This window comes from Ostrea edulis, chromosome 7, assembly GCF_947568905.1.
Source record: "Ostrea edulis chromosome 7, xbOstEdul1.1, whole genome shotgun sequence".
NCBI lineage: Eukaryota > Metazoa > Mollusca > Bivalvia > Ostreida > Ostreidae > Ostrea > Ostrea edulis.
The window spans coordinates 8,971,822-8,995,008 of NC_079170.1; the positions used below are offsets into that span (position 1 = coordinate 8,971,822).

At 37.0% G+C, this 23,187-nt stretch overlaps 1 protein-coding gene across 3 annotated transcripts in view; it reads left to right on the forward strand.

The window, feature by feature from the left end:
* Nucleotides 1–23,187, forward strand: part of LOC125672892 (uncharacterized) — a 117,198-nt gene that overhangs the window by 37,233 nt on the left and 56,778 nt on the right. For 2 of the 3 annotated variants that reach the window (XM_056143220.1, XM_056143221.1), the window contains exons 7-13: nt 596–659; nt 10,546–10,608; nt 13,135–13,197; nt 15,901–15,963; nt 18,668–18,730; nt 20,998–21,081; nt 21,379–21,491. In XM_056143220.1, coding sequence (XP_055999195.1) covers nt 596–659; nt 10,546–10,608; nt 13,135–13,197; nt 15,901–15,963; nt 18,668–18,730; nt 20,998–21,081; nt 21,379–21,491 — 513 coding nt within the window. The remainder of the gene's footprint in view (nt 1–595; nt 660–10,545; nt 10,609–13,134; nt 13,198–15,900; nt 15,964–18,667; nt 18,731–20,997; nt 21,082–21,378; nt 21,492–23,187) is intronic. The other variant, XM_056143219.1, reaches the window with a different exon arrangement.

The window sequence follows — 23,187 nt, forward strand, 5'->3', positions numbered from 1 at the left end:
CATTTTGTATTGTTTCACATTGTACAATTAATACATAAACATTGTATATAGCATTCATCCTAGTATTTAATAGGGATGGATGTTGCCAGAAATATTATGTTGTGAAATATTTTGATATGGTGGCATATTGCAATATGTTGGATACAAAATTCTCTCTCTATATTTTTTGCTTTATGTAATGTGTAGCTCAATTAACCAATTCAGAATCATTAACCACATTACTTCATTTGTCTTCCATTTTGATTAACAAAAATACTAAATCACAAATTGTTTATGTGTCTCATGCAAAGTTTTGTGCCCCAAACATAAATTGTTTTACTGTTTCTCATCAATTTTTAAGATGTGCTGTTTTCATTGAAAGAAATCATTTTTATTCTTAGTTTTTTTAGGTCACCTGGGTCACTCGGGTGACTAATTGTTATTGCATGGTCTTCGTCCGTCATGTATTGTACGTTATCAATTGAATATTTTGAACTTCTTAATACATGTAATTACCCTTCTAAATCCATTTTATTCAAGCACTTTTAATATATATTGGGATCACACCATCTGTTGGTAATTCGAGTTGCTCAGTGCATCATTTTTGTTCTTGCAGTTAAAAAAGTGCTCAGTTTTGCTGAAAAGAGTATCAGGAAAAGTCCTGAACAAAATTAGAAAAGGTATGTTAACATTTTAAGACAATAATTGGTTGAATGCTGTAAAGGTGAATAGTTTGAGAAGGAGATTCATGAAATTGATGAATAGCTTTGAATCATGACCAAAGTTTTATTTTTATTGCAATTCATCTGTATCCGTTGTCATGCGTCATCCATTGTGCTCTAGCAATTGGAACATTTCTAACTTCTTGATAACTACCATTCCATTTCTTTTCAAATTTGACATGAAACATCTTTGGGACAAGTGCGGCATAAATTGTAAATTTCAAGACTCCTGCACCCCTATAGTGCTAGCCTTAGGGGCAGGGAAAAAACTGCCAAAAATTGACAAATTTTTGAAAGTGCATGTTCTCTACAACTGCATATCTTTAAGAAAAACTAAATGCATAATGATATAGAACAGAAAGGTCTTTACCAAAATTGTAAATTTCATGATCCCTGGGGTAGAGGTTCTGACTCTAGGGCAGGGTCAAACTTGGTTATATAGTGTATATGTGCAAAACATGTAAATGATATTTGCTTTAATGCTATTGACACTAAATGGAAACTAAATGGATGTTTATAAGGAATTTAACCGGTGATCCTAGGAGTAAGGATTTAGTTCCAGCGTGGAACCAAAATTATTATAGTGATTATTGTCTTTATCATTTGAAGGACTTCTTTAAGTTTACTGATACAGTAACCCCAGGGTTTTGGCTTTAGGATGGGTCCAAATTAGTGATATGGTTTAATGATAATACATATATCATATTAGGAGAAGCCTTTCATCAGTGTATGCACTTTTGAGGTCATTGAAGTTTTAAGAACACATCTTGTTTTATGCTGTTGCTGAATATTAGAATTTAGCTTAGATATTCAAAACAGGAATTTTTTTCTAGATTTTTAGCCCTTGGGACTAGTGATACTTTTCACTAGTAATCAGGTGACTGATAAGGCCTGTGGGCCTCTTGTCTTTAATGTTATTGAAACTAAATTTAGAATGAGCAGAAAGCCTTTTACCAACATTGTGAATTTCATAATTCCATGGGTAGGGGTTTTAATATCAGGGTGGGCCAAAATGGTCAGTGATTAAATGTGTTAAGAATTAAACATTTTTAACTTCTTCCTGAGAAATATTGGGCCAAAATGAAATATATGTGTGTTTCATATTTCACTTCCCCAAAAATTAGGTAAGGTATGTTGGCAGAACATTTTATTTTATTGAACCATTTTATTTAAATCTTGGTTTTTGATACACTTTGAATACATGTCTATATACATCATAATTACTTTTCAAACATTTTGAAGATCAATTGTAGTGAAAATGATTCTTAGAGAAACTCAAACATGAAAAGAAAAAAATTCCAGTTTGAAAATTGTAGATTTCTATTTTATTTATATTGTCGTCAATACAATCTTTAGGGTTGGAAGCAAAAAAGTAGGTAGGGTTGGGAAACTTACTCCAATTCTTTTCAAATTTGGTATGAAGCATCTTCTGAATAAGGGGGACATAGATTTTAAATTTCAGGACTCCTGCACCCCTGAGCCTTAGAGTTGGAGCAAAAGCAGCCAAAAAGTGACCAATTTTAAAGATTATTCTATACAACCGCATATCTTTAAGAAAAACTAAATGCATAGTGATGTAGAGCAGGAAGGCCTCTAACAAAATTGTAAATTTCATGATCCCCGAGTAGGGTTTTGTACTCCAGGCCAGGGCCAAACTTGGTATATATAGTATATGTGTATAGTATATGTATAAAATATTTGAATTCATCTTCTTTAATGCTATTGGTACTAAATTGAAACTTAATAGATATTTAGGAGTAGGTAGTCCTTTATCAAAATTAAAAATTTCCATAGGGGTAAAGCCCTTTCACACATTCATGGATGAGATGCTGGATCATCCAGGATCGTCAATCCGTAATGGTCCGTGACAATCTGCCATTACCGTGTACACACCGTATATGCATTCGGCATCATCCGGGACCATCCGGCATGGTCAAGCCAAACCAGAAAAAAAATTAAACATGTTTAATTTTTTCCCCGGATTGTCCCGGAGGAAAAACATGCGTATTGATCCGTTTAGGTTCCGTGTACATCCTTGTATCAACTGAGGGGTCGGTGTATCCACCAAAGTATCCGTGTAAAGCCTGGAGTACTCTGTGTACGAAACATTTCTGCTGAAGAACACAGATGTCTACGGACTGTCCATGGATTGTTCCCGGAAACTACACATACAGTCACGATGTGAACACAGCGAAGGTACACATAATAGACAGTTGACACAGACACCACTGGTGTCAACACGGTGTGTTCCTGAAGCCGCCGGATTGCTTACGTTCTGTACACGGATGTACACGGTGGGTCTATGGTTGATCCTGGCAGTGGACGGATGATGTCTCCAGCAGTTATTCTATTTTCACCCTCGCTACAAGACGTTTGACTATGAAATACATTCTGACTACTGCAGCCACCATGCCACCTAAAAGAAGGACAATCGAGAAGGGCAAGGTTGCCATAAAAAAGTGAATGAGATGTATCGCCAGCCCTATCATGAACGGCTGATTCAGATGTCCCCAGAGCTAATCCACCTGAACTAAATGATTCAAATAGCCAACCAGAGACACAATACATCATACAGGGACCCTCAGCACAAGACGTTCTTCATGAGGCAGCACCCAGTGATGCAGTAGTTGCTGATGTAGAAGAGAAAGCTAGAGATACACAGATGAAGAGGAAAGAAGAGACAACCTTTAAACCTGACAGAGGAACAGGAGGAAGACGTGGCAGATTGGTACAGGGAACACGATATCCTGTACAACAAGAGTATAAAGATATACAAGCAAAGACTTTTTTGTTTGAGAAGACATCAGACATAGTAGGGTTCTTGAGCCTAAGGATATTGTGCAACACGCAACTAGCAAGTATTATGGTGCTTACTCTATCCGGACTTTGAGGCATTGTTGTTAAAAAGGCACCTGAATCTAAAGAAAGTTCGGGTATATTGTTGTTACCCTGGTCCGTCCATCCGTCCGTCTGTCACACTTTCTTCTTCCTCAAACTGCTCTTTTATTTCAAGTGGTAACCAATTGATCTTTTGGAATATGGTAGGTGGTGTACTGTAGATATATGATAAGGTTTTAGAATATTCAATTTTACCCTGGGGGCAAAACGGGGGTCAAAAAATGTTTTTTCAACAAAAACCTGGTTCCCAGAACTCCTCCTACATTTCATGCAATAGCCCAATCATCTTTTGGAAGATGATTGGTTGGGTCCTGTAGATGTGCAATAAAGTTTCGGAATTTTCATTTTCACCCTGGGGGCCAAATGGGGGTAGAAAATGATGCTTTTTAACACAACCCTGGTTCCCAGAACTCCTCTTACAATTTACACAGTAGCCTAATAATCTTTTGGAAAATGATTGCTGGTGCCCTGTAGATGTGCAATAAGGTTTTGAAATTTTCATTTTCACCCTAGGAATGAAATAGGGGTCGAAAAATGACGATTTTGTACAAAGAAACCCAGGTTCCCAGAACTCCTCTTACATTTTACACAGTAGCCTAATAATCTTTTGGTAGATGATTGCTGGTGTCCTGTAGATGTGCAATAAGGTTTTGGAATTTTCATATTGGCCCCAGGGGGCAAATAGGGGCCGAAAAATGACGTTTTCTATCACAAAGCTTGTCACTTAAACTCCATCTACATCTTTAGGAATAGTCACATGATATTCAAGGAGCTGAATAGTAATGTCCTGTAGATGTGCAATAAGGTTTTGGAATTTTCATATTGGCCCCAGGGGGCAAATAGGGGCTGAAAAATGACGTTTTCTATCATAAAGCTCCATCTACATCTTTAGGAGTAGTCACATGATATTCTAGGATTGTTGACCTTGAATGACCTTGAAAGTGGGTCAAGGTCAAAGGTCAAGATCACTTTCTCCTCCAAAAGGTCCTAAGTGGTTGACTAAAAAAATGGGGTCAAGGTCAAAAGTCAAGGTCACCCTTCAAGATGTGGGTCTCCACAAGCGACGCAACATTGAATATGTACATCATTCCAAAGGAAGTCTATATCCCCTTCCTTCACGGGATTCAGAATGATAGCTGTCTGCACCAAGTACTTGCGATACACGGATAGATGACCGACACTCTACACATAACTTGGTGAAACAGTCTCCGTGGGACAGCTCTGTCAATGTCAAGGAGGACTGCAGGAACCAACCAAGTGCCAATTTACATATCTGCCCAATGTTCAACATTAGGCAGGCTGTCCAGCGGCCCTAAAATTCCTAAAAATTCCTAATTTTGTTCAGTTTTGCTAAAATTCCTAAAAAAATGTAAAATTCAAGGGGAAATCCTAAAAAAGCCCTTATTTTTCATGTCAATTCCTACTTTTTTATCAGTCTTGAAAAATCAAAATGCATTCATACAAAATGTGTGTTATTAAGGTGGATTGCAGTTCTTATTCAGATAATGCTGATGCAGTGAAAGGCAGTTGACCTGTGGATCCATGTGTCAAGCTTGTTTATTGGTTGTGACTTTGTGATAAAGAGTTGAGATTTTAGGTTATAGCCAATAATAGCTGAGATCATGGAACACTGGAATACGCCCTTCCTGTACTTACATCTTATTTGTGTGTCATGTGAGTTTCTTTATTGTCAAATTTGACAAGGTAAGTCCTTTTAAATAATTAAAACTTCCGCAATTTGGTTAAAAATTCCTAATTTTAGCCCTAATTTTTTAAAATTTTACCCCTAAAATTTGCCCTTATTTTTTGTCCAAGGGTGCTGGACAGCCTGCATTAGGGCACTGGTACTGATCTTTAAGCAATATACAAAATCGACACTCTACACAAACTGATAATACCCCCCCCCCCCCCCCCAAATTAAAACAAATACACATACACAGAAAGAGTTACACATGTACATTTCCCCTTCTGTAATATTGTAAACCAATAAATGAATAAAAAATTATTCAAAAAAAAAAAGGGGGGAAAAAATGATAAATAAAATAAAATAAATGAATAAGCTAGACTTGCCTGATCAGGAATGATGCAATATCCTTTGTTCAGACTCTATACTCAGGAAACATTTTCTTTGTGCCTTTGCTCAGCCTCTTAAATCCAAGTGAACTCACTGAAATGACATCCACGTCCACACATGTACACAAATCATCCAACGAGGAAATGCGCAGCTTCCCCTCCTGTCGTCCGTTTACTGCATCCTCAAAAGTAAAAGTAGAAATCCCCGCCAACCAACTCTCTCACATGTCACTGTTTCGGATCCTATAAAAAAGCCACTTTATCGATGTACAATGAGCATCATCATGCATTCAAACACAAATAAACAACATTGATATCATTCAAACTCCATTATTTCTTCTCTTTAAATCATCTAGTATTTAACCCTGGTCACATTACCTTCGTAAATAGTTTGCTCACTAAAAAGTCATGCCGGGTCAAATGATCATAGATCTATATATTTAGAGGGGGGTGGGGGTGGAACAGCATATGACGATAAGCTGATCATCAACTTTTATCACATTTGTTTGAGCATGTAATTCTCTAAAAATTAAACTTGTCATAAAAAAATACACACTGAAGTAACTACAAGGAATTGCAGAAAACCTGGATACCAATTGGGTATCATTCTATCTCTGTAATATGAGCTTGTGAAGTAGATCTTACAGAAACAGATGCAGGAATTTTTTAAGTGGGGGGGGGGGGGGGGGGGAGTGGGTTCAGCACTTGATCTTTTAGATACTTTTCACAACATCCATCCGCTATCTATGTCTAATATCGCTATCTATGTCTAATATCGCAAAGAAATGAGAGAGAGAGAGAGAGAGAGACAGAGAGAGAGAGGGTTACTCCCAGTAGGCTGGGGGCAGCCTAGGCCCCCAGAAGCTGTAGGGTATATGGTGCAACTCTTGCATTCTGTTCTGCATTCTGAACATTTCCTGGCACTTCCTTTTCACTTTCAAATTCTCTATTTCTTAAACAAATTTTTTTATGTTACATATACTTTTTAAGAATTCTTTTTAAAAGCGATACTTGCATCTGACGAAAATATCGTAAATATTTTATCAGTATGTCGTCTTATTTATCCTAGAATTAAATGATAATTATACTGATGTTGATAAATTTGAATGAAGCAATTAGTAGTACATATACATGTAAGTATCTACTTTTCATATCATTTGGACTCAAAGTCTCGTTAAAATTGAATAATTCTTAATTTGTTTGGTTCTCCAAAGGGGAGGGGGGTCAGGACGCCCTGGACCCTCCCCCCTTCTGGATCCGCCCATGTCTTATGTGTTGTTTCTGCTTGGAACTTTCATTTGCGATTACAGTCACTTGCCCTTTATAACCATCCCAATGCGAAGTAATATAAGCCCCATCGCTTTTATTGACAATGGCAATTTCTTTCTTTTGAAATGGTAAAGAAGTTCCATTTATTGACATATCTCTCTCTCTCTCTCTCTCTCTGGTAAGCAGTTGAAACCGTATGTAGTGAAAATGTAAGTTTAAACAATGAATTCAGTTGTGTTTTGAGGATTTGGTATATTGAGGTTTGGCTTTAAATACGTACAGTACTTTGTTTTAATAGCGTTAGGTGTAGTTGTCAAATTACTGAGTCAACTTCTCCATCCCCTTTTGGAACTGAGGATGCAATGACGTAGCCAAATCACACTGTGGCTTAAATTCTTTGCTAGTTAAACATTATAGGATTCAGCGATTAGGGGGGGGGGGGGGGGGGGGGGGGGGGGGGGGGGGGATGTTCCAGAAATAAAAAAGAAAAAAAAAAGAATTGATAAAAATAAATATACGTGTATCATCCAGTGCTAGTTGTATCATCCAGTGCTAGTTAATCTTTTATTTAACTTGTACATTAAAAACGATTGCCTACAAATATTAGCAGTATCATATATATTTTTTTAAAAACTACAAAGATGTCCCACAGAAAGGGAGGGGGCATATATGCCAACTTTCCCGATTTGTGTGGGATTCTCCCGATTTGAAGCAGTTGAAAAGGCAAATCCCGATATCCTGATCGGGATTGCCAAAATACCCCGAAATCCCGATTTTCTAAAATTATCTCCCATTTTACGACAACAAACCCCTATTTCCAACCGGGATTTGAAATCCCGCGTCATTTCTGAACTGGCCAATCAGAAATCGGGACAATAGTCAGCCATTGCTGTTTACCTGTGTCGCATGGTATTGGGGTGGTGTAATTTACCTGGTCTGCCTGTGTCGGGGTGCTTATTGGACAGTGCGAAGCATATTTTGATAGTAATTAATCGGGAAGACGGATTTCAAATTGACATATCCTTTACACAAACATGAATGACAACGATGATAGTGTCACCACCAAATTCGGACATTCCTGATTTTTGCCTCTCGCTGACAGCATCCAAAATATGCAATAAGGTACGTCAAATATATTTTTTTCCAACTATAATAATATAGGCTATCCGAATCTATCTGTCTATAGCGATGTATTATATAGTGTAGTATTCAATTCACTTTGTTATGCGTAATTCGCACAAGTCTGTACTGAATTTTATATTAGCGAGTACTACTGAAGTAGCCTTAATTTACAAGTAAAAACATATTTTGATGTGTTTTTTTCCTGGTAATTATTTCAGATGTCATGGGTGCAAAGGTTGTGTTCGCAAACTTCATAGCAGGGCAGATCACTCCTTTTCTGGTTGCAATGCAGATTGTTCCACCAGACTCTGCAAGCCCATGTTTACAGACAACCAAGATCGCCTTTGTAGTCGTACCTAAATGCATGTGCTTTAATTAAAATTTTGATATATAGACCAGCCAATGTGTATATGGTGTAAAAGGATGCAACTTTAAGTATTATTTGATAATATGTATGTGACTTGTTGTTGGAGAAGATATTTTGCTGAATAGATGATTTTAATAAAATATTTATGTGCATGTGTATCTTTCAAAGTGTTGTTTTAATATAGTTTTGTTAAAGTTAATGGTCAAACACACTTGATGTTGTGTTAATATATGATACATGTACAATGATTAGATTGATATTTTATTTGAAAAGACAAATATTTATTTTCATGGTAAAATGTCGTGAATTTTGAGCTTTGAAAATTAGGTCGTCGCGCGCAAATTCCCCCATGGGAATTCTTAAAAGTTGGCATGTATGAGGGGGGTGCCAATCCCCGGATTCCCCTCTAGATTCGCCATTTGGATGGAGAGTATATTTAAAGGCAAACACTTATGTGCGGGTATTACTGTCTCATGACAGCATCTAGTTATATATTTCATTCAAGTGTCCCTAAATTAACATGATTTTCTAAGGTTTTCTACAATTTGTTTTTTTATTATTGTTCATTAGTATGGATATCTCTCAGAGAGATGGGATCTGTAAATATTTGGAAAACAATTGAAAATAGTATGGAGTTCTTTGATTTGTTGAAGGGGTTAAAATGATCCGGTAAGAAGAGACAAATAGGGTTTTATTTTTGATTGACCTGGGATAAAGTTTTGATATTTACATTTTTCACCAATCTTGGACAATGAATTATGAAGAAACTATGACAAGTTTAATTATTATGAATATATATGCGTGCTGGCACATGATCTACAGGTGACTGTTAAGGCCCCTGGATCTCTTGTTTGAGTAACCTAACAATTGAGATTTTATTGAAACTATTTCTTTTCAGTTGAGTCAGATGTAGAAGAATACATGCATGTTGAAGTCAATGAATCTATTGAGAAGACTCCAGGTAAGATTAAGAATTCACCAATACTTCATGAAACTATTGTTACAGTAATTGATATCACTTATTGATAGCTTGATGAGTATTTAGGGTCATACATAGTTGCGAAAAATGAGTTTGTGACATTAAAGAACCTATTACATGTTCTACTTGCAGTAGAAACAAGATTTTTTAGTTCCCTACCAACGAAGTCGAAAGGGACTTTAGGTTTGCACTCCATCTGTCTTTGCTTTGCAATAACAAGTTAGAGATCAAGTTTGAATTTCATCTCAGTCCGTTGGTTTTCCATTTAGTTATGCCTATTGGACTTAGAAAAATAGCATGAATTGTTAGTTTACATCCAAGTTCAATTATCTCTATAGATAAAAATACTACACTCATTAAGACTTCTAGCATAGTACAGACCCTGAAGCATACTACTACACCATTTGCACGGAATGGTATGAAACGATTCTTGTACGGAACGGTGAACGGTTTGCACGAAACGCTGAAGGGTCTGCACGGAATGGTGAACGGTTTGCACGGAACGAAAAGTAACTCTCTGGAGGTGTAGTAGCACGCTTCAGGGTCTGTAATACAACAATATAGCTAAATTTTTCATGATCACATACATGTTACAGTTTATTGACTTGGTTAAAGACCTAATCCTAATTATGAATTTGTCTTTTTTCCTGGTCTAGTCTCTACTCGAATAGTAGTTCATTTCCAACCATTCCTATCCGGGTTCCCCAATTTTCCCTTTTACCATAACCTACGTAATGAACTTTGAATATAGTTGTGGTACATTAATTTTTGCAACCGGTAGGGGACTGTATTGCCATGCAATACTCTCAGAATGCTTGTTTTGTTAAAATCTTTTATGGAAAGCATGCATATTAGGCTGGCTATCGTTTGGAAAGTTTGTGATTTGTTGAAGAGGTTTAGATGATCCGGTAAGAAGAGACAAATAGGGTTTTATTTTTAATTGACCTGGGATAAAGTTTTGATATTTATCATTTTTCACCAATCTTGGACAATGAATTGTGAAGAAACTATGACGAGTTTAATTACTATGAATATATGCATGTTGGCACATGATCTACAGGTGACTGTTAAGGCCCCTGGATCTCTTGTTTGAGTAACCTAACAATTGAGATTTTATTGAAACTATTTCTTTTCAGTTGAATCAGATGTAGAAGAATACATGCATGTTGAAGTCAATGAATCTATTGAGAAGACTCCAGGTAAGATTAAGAATTCACCAATACTTCATGAAACTATTGTTACAGTAATTGATATCACTTATTGATAGCTTGATGAGTATTTAGGGTCATACATAGTTGCGAAAAATGAGTTTGTGACATTAAAGAACCTATTACATGTTCTACTTGCAGTAGAAACAAGATTTTTTAGTCCCCTACCGACGAAGTCGAAAGGGACTTTAGGTTTGCACTCCGTCTGTCCATCAGTCCAGTTTTCCGCACCTTTTTTTTTAGCTCACCTGAACCAAAGGTTCAAGTGAGCTTGATCGCTTTTTGTCTGTCGTCTGTCTGTCTGTCTGTCCATCCGTCCGTCCGTCCGTCCGTCTGTCTGTTAAATTTTTCACATTTTCGACTTCTTCTCCAGAACCACTGGGCCAGAAGAGCTGAAATATACCTGAAAGCTTCCTGACATATTGCAGATTCAAGTTTGTTCAAATCATGGCCCCCGGTGGTAGGAAGGGGCCACAAGGGGGATCAAAGTTTTACATACAAATATATAGGGAAAAACTTTAAAAATCTTCTTCACAAGAACCACTAAGCCAGAAAAGCTGAGATTTACATGAAAGCTTCCAGATATAATGCAGATTCAAGTTTGTTCAAATCATGGGCCCGGGGGTTGGATGGGGCCACAATAGGGGATCAAAGTTTTACATACAAATGTATAGGAAAAATCTTTAAAAATCTTCTTCTCAAGAACCACTGAGTCAGAAAAGCTGATTTTTACATGAAAACTTTCTGACATAGTGCAGATTCAAGTTTGTTCAAATTATGGCCCCCGGGGATAGGATGGGGCCCCAAGGGGGGATCAAAGTTTTGCATACAAATATATAGGGAAAAACTTTAAAAATCTTCTTGTCAAGAACCACTAAGCCAGAAAAGCTGAGATTTACATGAAAGCTTCCTGACATAATGCAGATTCAAGTTTGTTCAAATCATGGGCTCCGGGGGTTGGATGCCCGGGGCCACAAGGGGGATCAAAGTTTTACATACAAATATTTAGTTAAAATCTTTTTCTCAATAACCACTGAGCCAGAAAAGCTGATTTTTACATGAAAACTTTCTGACAGTGCAGATTCAAGTTTGTTCAAATCATGGCCCCCAGGGGTAGGATGGGGCCACAAGGGGGATCAAAGTTTTACATAAAAATATATAGTTAAAATCTTCTTCTCAATAACCACTGAGTCAGAAAAGCTAATATTTACAAGAAAACTTTCTGACATAGTGCAGATTCAAGTTTGTTCAAATCATGGCCCCCGGGGGTAGGATGGGGCCACAAGTGGGGGGGGGGGGGTTCAAAGTTTTACATGCATACAAATATAGGAAAAAGCTTTAAAAATGTTCTTCTCAAGAACCATTGGGCCAAAGAAGTTGACATTTACATGAAAGCTTTCTGACATAGTGTAGATTCAAGTTTGCAAAGGGTAGTTTGGGCCATAATAGGGACTAAGGTTTTACATGCAAATATATATGGAAAGTCTTCAGATATGGGCCAAGGTAACTCAGGTGAGTGATGTGGCCCATGGGCCTCTTGTTTTGGTTGTGCTTGCAGATATTTATTTTATATTTGGTACATTACTTTGCAATAACAAGTTAGAGATCAAGTTTGAATTTCATCTCAGTCCGTTGGTTTTCCATTTAGTTATGCCTATTGGACTTAGAAAAATAGCATGAATTGTTAGTTTACATCCAAGTTCAATTATCTCTATAGATAAAAATACTACACTCATTAAGACTTCTAGCATAGTACAGACCCTGAAGCATACTACTACACCATTTGCACAGAATGGTATGAAACGATTCTTGTACGGAACGGTGAACGGTTTGCACGAAACGCTGAAGGGTCTGCACGGAATGGTGAACGGTTTGCACGGAACGAAAAGTAACTCTCTGGAGGTGTAGTAGCACGCTTCAGGGTCTGTAATACAACAATATAGCTAAATTTTTCATGATCACATACATGTCACAGTTTATTGACTTGGTTAAAGACCTAATCCTAATTATGAAAATGTCTTTTTTCCTGGTCTAGTCTCTACTCGAATAGTAGTTCATTTCCAACCATTCCTATCCGGGTTCCCCAATTTTCCCTTTTACCATAACCTACGTAATGAACTTTGAATATAGTTGTGGTACATTAATTTTTGCAACCGGTAGGGGACTATTTATTGCCATGCAATACTCTCAGAATGCTTGTTTTGTTAAAATCTTTTATGGAAAGCATGCATATTAGGCTGGCTATCGTTTGGAAAGTTTGTGATTTGTTGAAGAGGTTTAGATGATCCGGTAAGAAGAGACAAATAGGGTTTTATTTTTAATTGACCTGGGATAAAGTTTTGATATTTATCATTTTTCACCAATCTTGGACAATGAATTGTGAAGAAACTATGACAAGTTTAATTACTATGAATATATGCATGTTGGCACATGATCTACAGGTGACTGTTAAGGCCCCTGGATCTCTTGTTTGAGTAACCTAACAATTGAGATTTTATTGAAACTATTTCTTTTCAGTTGAATCAGATGTAGAAGAATACATGCATGTTGAAGTCAATGAATCTATTGAGAAGACTCCAGGTAAGATTAAGAATTCACCAATACTTCATGAAACTATTGTTACAGTAATTGATATCACTTATTGATAGCTTGATGAGTATTTAGGGTCATACATAGTTGCGAAAAATGAGTTTGTGACATTAAAGAACCTATTACATGTTCTACTTGCAGTAGAAACAAGATTTTTTAGTCCCCTACCGACGAAGTCGAAAGGGACTTTAGGTTTGCACTCCGTCTGTCCATCAGTCCAGTTTTCCGCACCTTTTTTTTTAGCTCACCTGAACCAAAGGTTCAAGTGAGCTTGATCGCTTTTTGTCTGTCGTCTGTCTGTCTGTCTGTCCGTCCGTCCGTCCGTCTGTCTGTTAAACTTTTCACATTTTCGACTTCTTCTCCAGAACCACTGGGCCAGAAGAGCTGAAATATACCTGAAAGCTTCCTGACATATTGCAGATTCAAATTTGTTCAAATCATGGCCCCCGGTGGTAGGAAGGGGCCATAAGGGGGGATCAAAGTTTTACATACAAATATATAGGGAAAAACTTTAAAAATCTTCTTCACAAGAACCACTAAGCCAGAAAAGCTGAGATTTACATGAAAGCTTCCAGATATAATGCAGATTCAAGTTTGTTCAAATCATGGGCCCGGGGGTTGGATGGGGCCACAATAGGGGATCAAAGTTTTACATACAAATGTATAGGAAAAATCTTTAAAAATCTTCTTCTCAAGAACCACTGAGTCAGAAAAGCTGATTTTTACATGAAAACTTTCTGACATAGTGCAGATTCAAGTTTGTTCAAATTATGGCCCCCGGGGATAGGATGGGGCCCCAAGGGGGGATCAAAGTTTTGCACAGAAATATATAGGGAAAAACTTTAAAAATCTTCTTGTCAAGAACCACTAAGCCAGAAAAGCTGAGATTTACATGAAAGCTTCCTGACATAATGCAGATTCAAGTTTGTTCAAATCATGGGCCCCGGGGGTTAGATGGGGCCACAATAGGGTATCAAAGTTTTACATACAAATATATAGGAAAAATCTTTTAAAATCTTCTTCTCAAGAACCACTGAGCCAGAAAAGCTGATTTTTGGATGAAAACTTTCTGACATAGTGCAGATTCAAGTTTGTTCAAATCATGGCCCCCGGGGGTAGGATGGGGCCACAAGGGGGATCAAAGTTTTACATACAAATATATAGGGAAAAACTTTAAAAATCTTCTTCTCAAGAACCACTAAGCCAGAAAAGCTGAGATTTACATGAAAGCTTCCTGACATAATGCAGATTCAAGTTTGTTCAAATCATGGGCTCCGGGGGTTGGATGCCCGGGGCCACAAGGGGGATCAAAGTTTTACATACAAATATTTAGTTAAAATCTTTTTCTCAATAACCACTGAGTCAGAAAAGCTAATATTTACAGAAAACTTTCTGACATAGTGCAGATTCAAGTTTGTTCAAATCATGGCACCCGGGGGTAGGATGGGGCCACAAGTGGGGGGGGGGGGGGGGGGGGTTCAAAGTTTTACATACATACAAATATAGGAAAAAGCTTTAAAAATGTTCTTCTCAAGAACCATTGGGCCAAAGAAGTTGACATTTACATGAAAGCTTTCTGACATAGTGTAGATTCAAGTTTGCAAAGGGTAGTTTGGGCCATAATAGGGACTAAGGTTTTACATGCAAATATATATGGAAAGTCTTCAGATATGGGCCAAGGTAACTCAGGTGAGTGATGTGGCCCATGGGCCTCTTGTTTTGGTTGTGCTTGCAGATATTTATTTTATATTTGGTACATTGCTTTGCAATAACAAGTTAGAGATCAAGTTTGAATTTCATCTCAGTCCGTTGGTTTTCCATTTAGTTATGCCTATTGGACTTAGAAAAATAGCATGAATTGTTAGTTTACATCCAAGTTCAATTATCTCTATAGATAAAAATACTACACTCATTAAGACTTCTAGCATAGTACAGACCCTGAAGCATACTACTACATCATTTGCACGGAATGGTATGAAACGATTCTTGTACGGAACGGTGAACGGTTTGCACGAAACGCTGAAGGGTCTGCACGGAATGGTGAACGGTTTGCACGGAACGAAAAGTAACTCTCTGGAGGTGTAGTAGCACGCTTCAGGGTCTGTAATACAACAATATAGCTAAATTTTTCATGATCACATACATGTCACAGTTTATTGACTTGGTTAAAGACCTAATCCTAATTATGAAAATGTCTTTTTTCCTGGTCTAGTCTCTACTCGAATAGTAGTTCATTTCCAACCATTCCTATCCGGGTTCCCCAATTTTCCCTTTTACCATAACCTACGTAATGAACTTTGAATATAGTTGTGGTACATTAATTTTTGCAACCGGTAGGGGACTATTTATTGCCATGCAATACTCTCAGAATGCTTGTTTTGTTAAAATCTTTTATGGAAAGCATGCATATTAGGCTGGCTATCGTTTGGAAAGTTTGTGATTTGTTGAAGAGGTTTAGATGATCCGGTAAGAAGAGACAAATAGGGTTTTATTTTTAATTGACCTGGGATAAAGTTTTGATATTTATCATTTTCCACCAATCTTGGACAATGAGTTGTGAAGAAACTATGACGAGTTTAATTACTATGAATATATGCATGTTGGCACATGATCTACAGGTGACTGTTAAGGCCCCTGGATCTCTTGTTTGAGTAACCTAACAATTGAGATTTTATTGAAACTATTTCTTTTCAGTTGAATCAGATGTAGAAGAATACATGCATGTTGAAGTCAATGAATCTATTGAGAAGACTCCAGGTAAGATTAAGAATTCACCAATACTTCATGAAACTATTGTTACAGTAATTGATATCACTTATTGATAGCTTGATGAGTATTTAGGGTCATACATAGTTGCGAAAAATGAGTTTGTGACATTAAAGAACCTATTACATGTTCTACTTGCAGTAGAAACAAGATTTTTTAGTCCCCTACCGACGAAGTCGAAAGGGACTTTAGGTTTGCACTCCGTCTGTCCATCAGTCCAGTTTTCCGCACCTTTTTTTTTAGCTCACCTGAACCAAAGGTTCAAGTGAGCTTGATCGCTTTTTGTCTGTCGTCTGTCTGTCTGTCTGTCCGTCCGTCCGTCCGTCTGTCTGTTAAACTTTTCACATTTTCGACTTCTTCTCCAGAACCACTGGGCCAGAAGAGCTGAAATATACCTGAAAGCTTCCTGACATATTGCAGATTCAAATTTGTTCAAATCATGGCCCCCGGTGGTAGGAAGGGGCCATAAGGGGGGATCAAAGTTTTACATACAAATATATAGGGAAAAACTTTAAAAATCTTCTTCACAAGAACCACTAAGCCAGAAAAGCTGAGATTTACATGAAAGCTTCCAGATATAATGCAGATTCAAGTTTGTTCAAATCATGGGCCCGGGGGTTGGATGGGGCCACAATAGGGGATCAAAGTTTTACATACAAATGTATAGGAAAAATCTTTAAAAATCTTCTTCTCAAGAACCACTGAGTCAGAAAAGCTGATTTTTACATGAAAACTTTCTGACATAGTGCAGATTCAAGTTTGTTCAAATTATGGCCCCCGGGGATAGGATGGGGCCCCAAGGGGGGATCAAAGTTTTGCACAGAAATATATAGGGAAAAACTTTAAAAATCTTCTTGTCAAGAACCACTAAGCCAGAAAAGCTGAGATTTACATGAAAGCTTCCTGACATAATGCAGATTCAAGTTTGTTCAAATCATGGGCCCCGGGGGTTAGATGGGGCCACAATAGGGTATCAAAGTTTTACATACAAATATATAGGAAAAATCTTTTAAAATCTTCTTCTCAAGAACCACTGAGCCAGAAAAGCTGATTTTTGGATGAAAACTTTCTGACATAGTGCAGATTCAAGTTTGTTCAAATCATGGCCCCCGGGGGTAGGATGGGGCCACAAGGGGGATCAAAGTTTTACATACAAATATATAGGGAAAAACTTTAAAAATCTTCTTCTCAAGAACCACTAAGCCAGAAAAGCTGAGATTTACATGAAAGCTTCCTGACATAATGCAGATTCAAGTTTGTTCAAATCATGGGCTCCGGGGGTTGGATGCCCGGGGCCACAAGGGGGATCAAAGTTTTACATACAAATATTTAGTTAAAATCTTTTTCTCAATAACCACTGAGTCAGAAAAGCTAATATTTACAGAAAACTTTCTGACATAGTGCAGATTCAAGTTTGTTCAAATCATGGCACCCGGGGGTAGGATGGGGCCACAAGTGGGGGGGGGGGGGGGGGGGGGTTCAAAGTTTTACATACATACAAATATAGGAAAAAGCTTTAAAAATGTTCTTCTCAAGAACCATTGGGCCAAAGAAGTTGACATTTACATGAAAGCTTTCTGACATAGTGTAGATTCAAGTTTGCAAAGGGTAGTTTGGGCCATAATAGGGACTAAGGTTTTACATGCAAATATATATGGAAAGTCTTCAGATATGGGCCAAGGTAACTCAGGTGAGTGATGTGGCCCATGGGCCTCTTGTTTTGGTTGTGCTTGCAGATATTTATTTTATATTTGGTACATTGCTTTGCAATAACAAGTTAGAGATCAAGTTTGAATTTCATCTCAGTCCGTTGGTTTTCCATTTAGTTATGCCTATTGGACTTAGAAAAATAGCATGAATTGTTAGTTTACATCCAAGTTCAATTATCTCTATAGATAAAAATACTACACTCATTAAGACTTCTAGCATAGTACAGACCCTGAAGCATACTACTACATCATTTGCACGGAATGGTATGAAACGATTCTTGTACGGAACGGTGAACGGTTTGCACGAAACGCTGAAGGGTCTGCACGGAATGGTGAACGGTTTGCACGGAACGAAAAGTAACTCTCTGGAGGTGTAGTAGCACGCTTCAGGGTCTGTAATACAACAATATAGCTAAATTTTTCATGATCACATACATGTCACAGTTTATTGACTTGGTTAAAGACCTAATCCTAATTATGAAAATGTCTTTTTTCCTGGTCTAGTCTCTACTCGAATAGTAGTTCATTTCCAACCATTCCTATCCGGGTTCCCCAATTTTCCCTTTTACCATAACCTACGTAATGAACTTTGAATATAGTTGTGGTACATTAATTTTTGCAACCGGTAGGGGACTATTTATTGCCATGCAATACTCTCAGAATGCTTGTTTTGTTAAAATCTTTTATGGAAAGCATGCATATTAGGCTGGCTATCGTTTGGAAAGTTTGTGATTTGTTGAAGAGGTTTAGATGATCCGGTAAGAAGAGACAAATAGGGTTTTATTTTTAATTGACCTGGGATAAAGTTTTGATATTTATCATTTTCCACCAATCTTGGACAATGAGTTGTGAAGAAACTATGACGAGTTTAATTACTATGAATATATGCATGTTGGCACATGATCTACAGGTGACTGTTAAGGCCCCTGGATCTCTTGTTTGAGTAACCTAACAATTGAGATTTTATTGAAACTATTTCTTTTCAGTTGAATCAGATGTAGAAGAATACATGCATGTTGAAGTCAATGAATCTATTGAGAAGACTCCAGGTAAGATCAAATCTTTATTTTTGAGTCATCAAAAGAAAACTGTACAAGTTTGAAATAAGATGCACAATGTTGCTTCTGATGATGACCATCTAAGGTCGAAACCTGTGAACCAAATAAGTTTTCATAGCCCTTGGGAGTAGTGATACTTATTAGCTCACCTGAGCTGAAAGGTCAAGTGAGCTTTTCTGATCGCCTGTTGTCCGTCTTCCGTCTGTCTGTAAACTTTTTACATTTTCAACTTCTTCTCCAGAACCATTGGGACAATTATAACCAAACTTGGCCAAAAGCATCCTTGGGTGAAGGGCTTTCAAGTTTGTTCAAATGAAGGGCCAAGCTCTCTTCAGGGAGGAGATAATCACAAAAATGCAAAAAGAGGGTGGGGTCTTTTAAAAATCCTCTTCTCAAGAACCACTAGGCCAGAATAATTGATATTTACATGAAAGCTTCCTGACATAGTGCAGATTCAAGTTTGTTAAAATCATTTCCCCCCGGGGTTTGGATGGGGTCACAATAGGGGATCAAGGTTTTACATGCAAATATGTAGGGAAAATCTTTAAAAATCTTCTGAAGAACCACTAAGTCAGCAAAGCTGATATTTACATGAAAGCTTCTTGACATAGTGTAGATTCAAGTTTGTTAAAATCATATCTCCTCCAGGTAGGATGGGGCCATAGTGGGGGATCAAAGTTTTGCATACAAATATCTAGGGAAAATCATTAAAAATCTGCTGAAGAAAAATCCCTGTGCCAGAAAAGTTAATCTTTACATGAAAGCTTCCTGACATACTGCTGATTCAAGTTTGTAAAAATCATGGTCCCTGGGAGTAGGTGGGGCCACAATAGGGATAAAAGTTTTACATGCGAATATATTGGAAAAAATCTTTAGATATGAGCCATGGTGACTCAGGTGAGCGATGTGGCCCATGGGCCTCTTGTTAAAATAGTATTCAGTTTACAGATAATGCCTGCGGGCCTCCTGTTTCATTTCCCCATGTCATTATCATCATGAAGACTGCCATCATGCTCATTGTTTGGGAAGCTCAAAAACTCCCAGTTGTTTTAACATCAGTGATCTTTCCAATCAACTTTTGGAAAAATTTGCACATAGTATACTTTCGATTTAGATGTGGTCTCCAAAATGCATTTACCTAAGCTTGTAAATAAGTCGGAAAAGTGTCTGGTCACTAAAAATATGTATTGATTACCAAACATGATACAGTGATGACCAATTCCTGTTCACAGAAATCACTTGCTTTGTGGGAAGTGAGAGAGCGAATTTAGTTGCCCACACAAAATTTTACTTGCAATTAGTGAGTGGGCATGTGTTTAGTTTAAACCCTTGTCATGTTTTAATAGACAGTTCAATTAAAGAGTAGTCCATTGTATTTACAACAGAGATAAAAGTAGAAAGAAAGTTTATTATATTACCATTCATGATCAACTGAAACCAATATCACGTGTATTTACAACAACAAAACAATAATATATACCTGTATTTACAACAACACAACAATACTATATACCTGTATTTACAACAACAAAACAATACTATATACCTGTATTTACAACAACACAACACTAATATATACCTGTATTTACAACAATTAGTGAGTGGGCATGTGTTTAGTTTAAACCCTTGTCATGTTTTAATAGACAGTTCAATTAAAGAGTAGTCCATTGTATTTACAACAGAGATAAAAGTAGAAAGTAGAAAGAAAGTTTACATGAAAGTAGAAAGGAACTTCAGCAATTATTTTATCATACAGGGTTCTAATTTTTTAGTAATCTACCTGATTATTCAGATTAGCCCAGGGGAAAATTTACTAGCTACTAGCAGAATAGTTGTAATTGCATTTACTGTATCCTCAAAATAAATGGTCTGTATCAATGCTTTCTGCAACATGTTAGGTTTATACCAATATGACTTACACATGCAATGATACTCATGCCTTAATGACTGCATAATAGCACTATATTAAATAGAAATTATACTTGGGAAAGTCTTTGACCTATGTATTGAATTGACCAATCTTATGATTTTCCTCAGAAAATTGCTAAGAAGGAGCCCTTTGCCCTACACTCCACATCAACCCTATTTCTGAAAATTATGATATTTGATATCATAAAGTTATCCATGAAGTTAGCCATTGTTTTGCATGTGAGCAATGTGGCCCTTGAACCTCTAAGACTTGTATTGATGTTGCTCTCAGTTTTATTTTCTACCATTAAAGAAAAGGATATCTTATGGAAATATACATTCTTCTTTAGATACAGGAAATACATGCCACGAGTGTAAAGTATCATTTAACCTGGAGTCCTCATTGCACAGACACACCCAGACCTGTCATCCTGGTAATGTTATGTTTGATTTATAATGATATAAAAAACTAGCAAGACAGTGTTATATTGCATATGGAAAACCAAGTATCTACAAGATTCACCAGTAAACCATCCTGTGGGGATCTGGATTAGAATAGGTCCTCAGTACCCCTTGCATGTTGTAAAAGGTGTGAAGGTGTGATCCTTTAGATGAAACTGTACAAGTACATTGATAATTTCACCTAGCTGTTTTACTTTCCAGCTACATGTGATATGATAAAAAGAGTAAAGAAGCCTGTTGTTGAGACCTTTTCGATCTTCTACTTGTAGACGAGAGCTGCATTGACTTCCTGAATTGTGGCAAGTGCAAAAGTATCTTTGGTGACATCCAGAGCTTTATGGATCATAAAAGATTCTGTCAGGCTAATGGAAGGAAAGACCAGGCAAGTTAAGAAAATTTAAGGCATAAACTAGACAACCCAATTGCTTAGTTCCTTATATCGTATATCAGGTTTTTTCCGCGTCATGTTTTTTACCGCGAATCAGAACCTAAAACAGTGTATTAAATTTATGTGATTCAAGTTTTCACTATTTCAGAGTCATAGCAAAAATATGATTCACGATTATTTAAACTTATGAAGGAATAGGAGGAAAAAGCCAGCATTTGTACATTTAACTCTTAATTTTTTATGCAAAAATTCAGTTAATAAAACGATTTACACGATTTCAAAGTTATTGTTACAATCATAATCAAATCTCAATATAATAATAATATTTATATAGCGCCCTATATGACTATATATAACCACTCTAAAGTGCTGCACACAAAAATGATACAGCATGTTATAAACGGAGTAAAAGGAAATTATAATAGCACTAAGATAATATCAAAACAATGCTAGAAAAACATCAATAATGTGAAGTAAAATTACTAAAATCTAAAACGTGATGTGCATGAAAATAGTTCCATGCTGTACAATCAAATGCTATAAAATACATTCTTATACCTCAGTATGAGAATTCCATGCAACGCGTAATCTGATTGGTCTAGACGGTCACGTGCCAGGGGTGATAAAACTTCATATCTCCCTCTCAAACATCATATCTCCCTATCATATTTACCCCTTGGGCAGCCTCGTGCAATTTTCATAAATTTAACGTCAAGGTAGACAAAGTGTATTGTGACGTCACAATAATTCCGAGTCATTCTACTTTCATAGTTCGCAAGGCAGCAAATATGCGGGTCTCTAATACACAGTTGAATCACATCGTTTTAGTTGATACAAAAGCAAGTAAGTAAATTAGCATTTAAGGAGAATGGAAATACAAAAACTGGTTATCATATCACTGTATTTCGTTGTTTGTACCCTCTACCGTAATACGTTGACGGTGCGGTGTTACCGTTAGGACGATCTCAGCTACATACAATGTATAGATGAGCTGACTACAATTTCACGTGCACTTTTGTAGTCTTTTTTGTTTCGGTATAATAAACAATTTATTGCATGAATGTTCGGGAGATATGAAGATTTATTCACCCAAGAAAAATCATATTCCCCTCGGGCGTTGCCCTCGGGGAATATGATTTTTCTTGGGTAAATAAATCTTCATATCTCCCTCACTATCATGCAATAAATGTATAATAGTTGAAATAAATAGACAATTATACACTTGAAAAAGTCATGTTAAAATGATGGTAAAGAAACCATAAAGATTTAACCACCTATAATACTAATAATATGCAAGTCTAAAAAGATGTGTTTTTAAATGTTTTTTAAAAGTGTTCAAATTCTGACAACGGCGGAGGGTATCAGGCAGAGAGATCCAGAGTGTAGCTGCTGTTACATCCAAGCGCCTGTTTCCATATGTGGAGGTTTGACATCTAGGTCTAACTAATGTCAGTGAATTTTCAGATCTTAGGGAACGATTCGGTTGGTAAACAGTGATCACCTCCTCCCCAAGTATTTTGGTGCCATCTTATGAATCACCTTATATGCGTAAAGGATAATTTTGTATTGGCTGTGCCTGTCAATAGGAAGCCAATGTAAAGAAATCAGCACTGGAGTTATGTGATCACTTCTCTTGGTACGAGGGATAATTCATGGATGATATTCCTGCTTCTCTGAATCCATCTCTGAT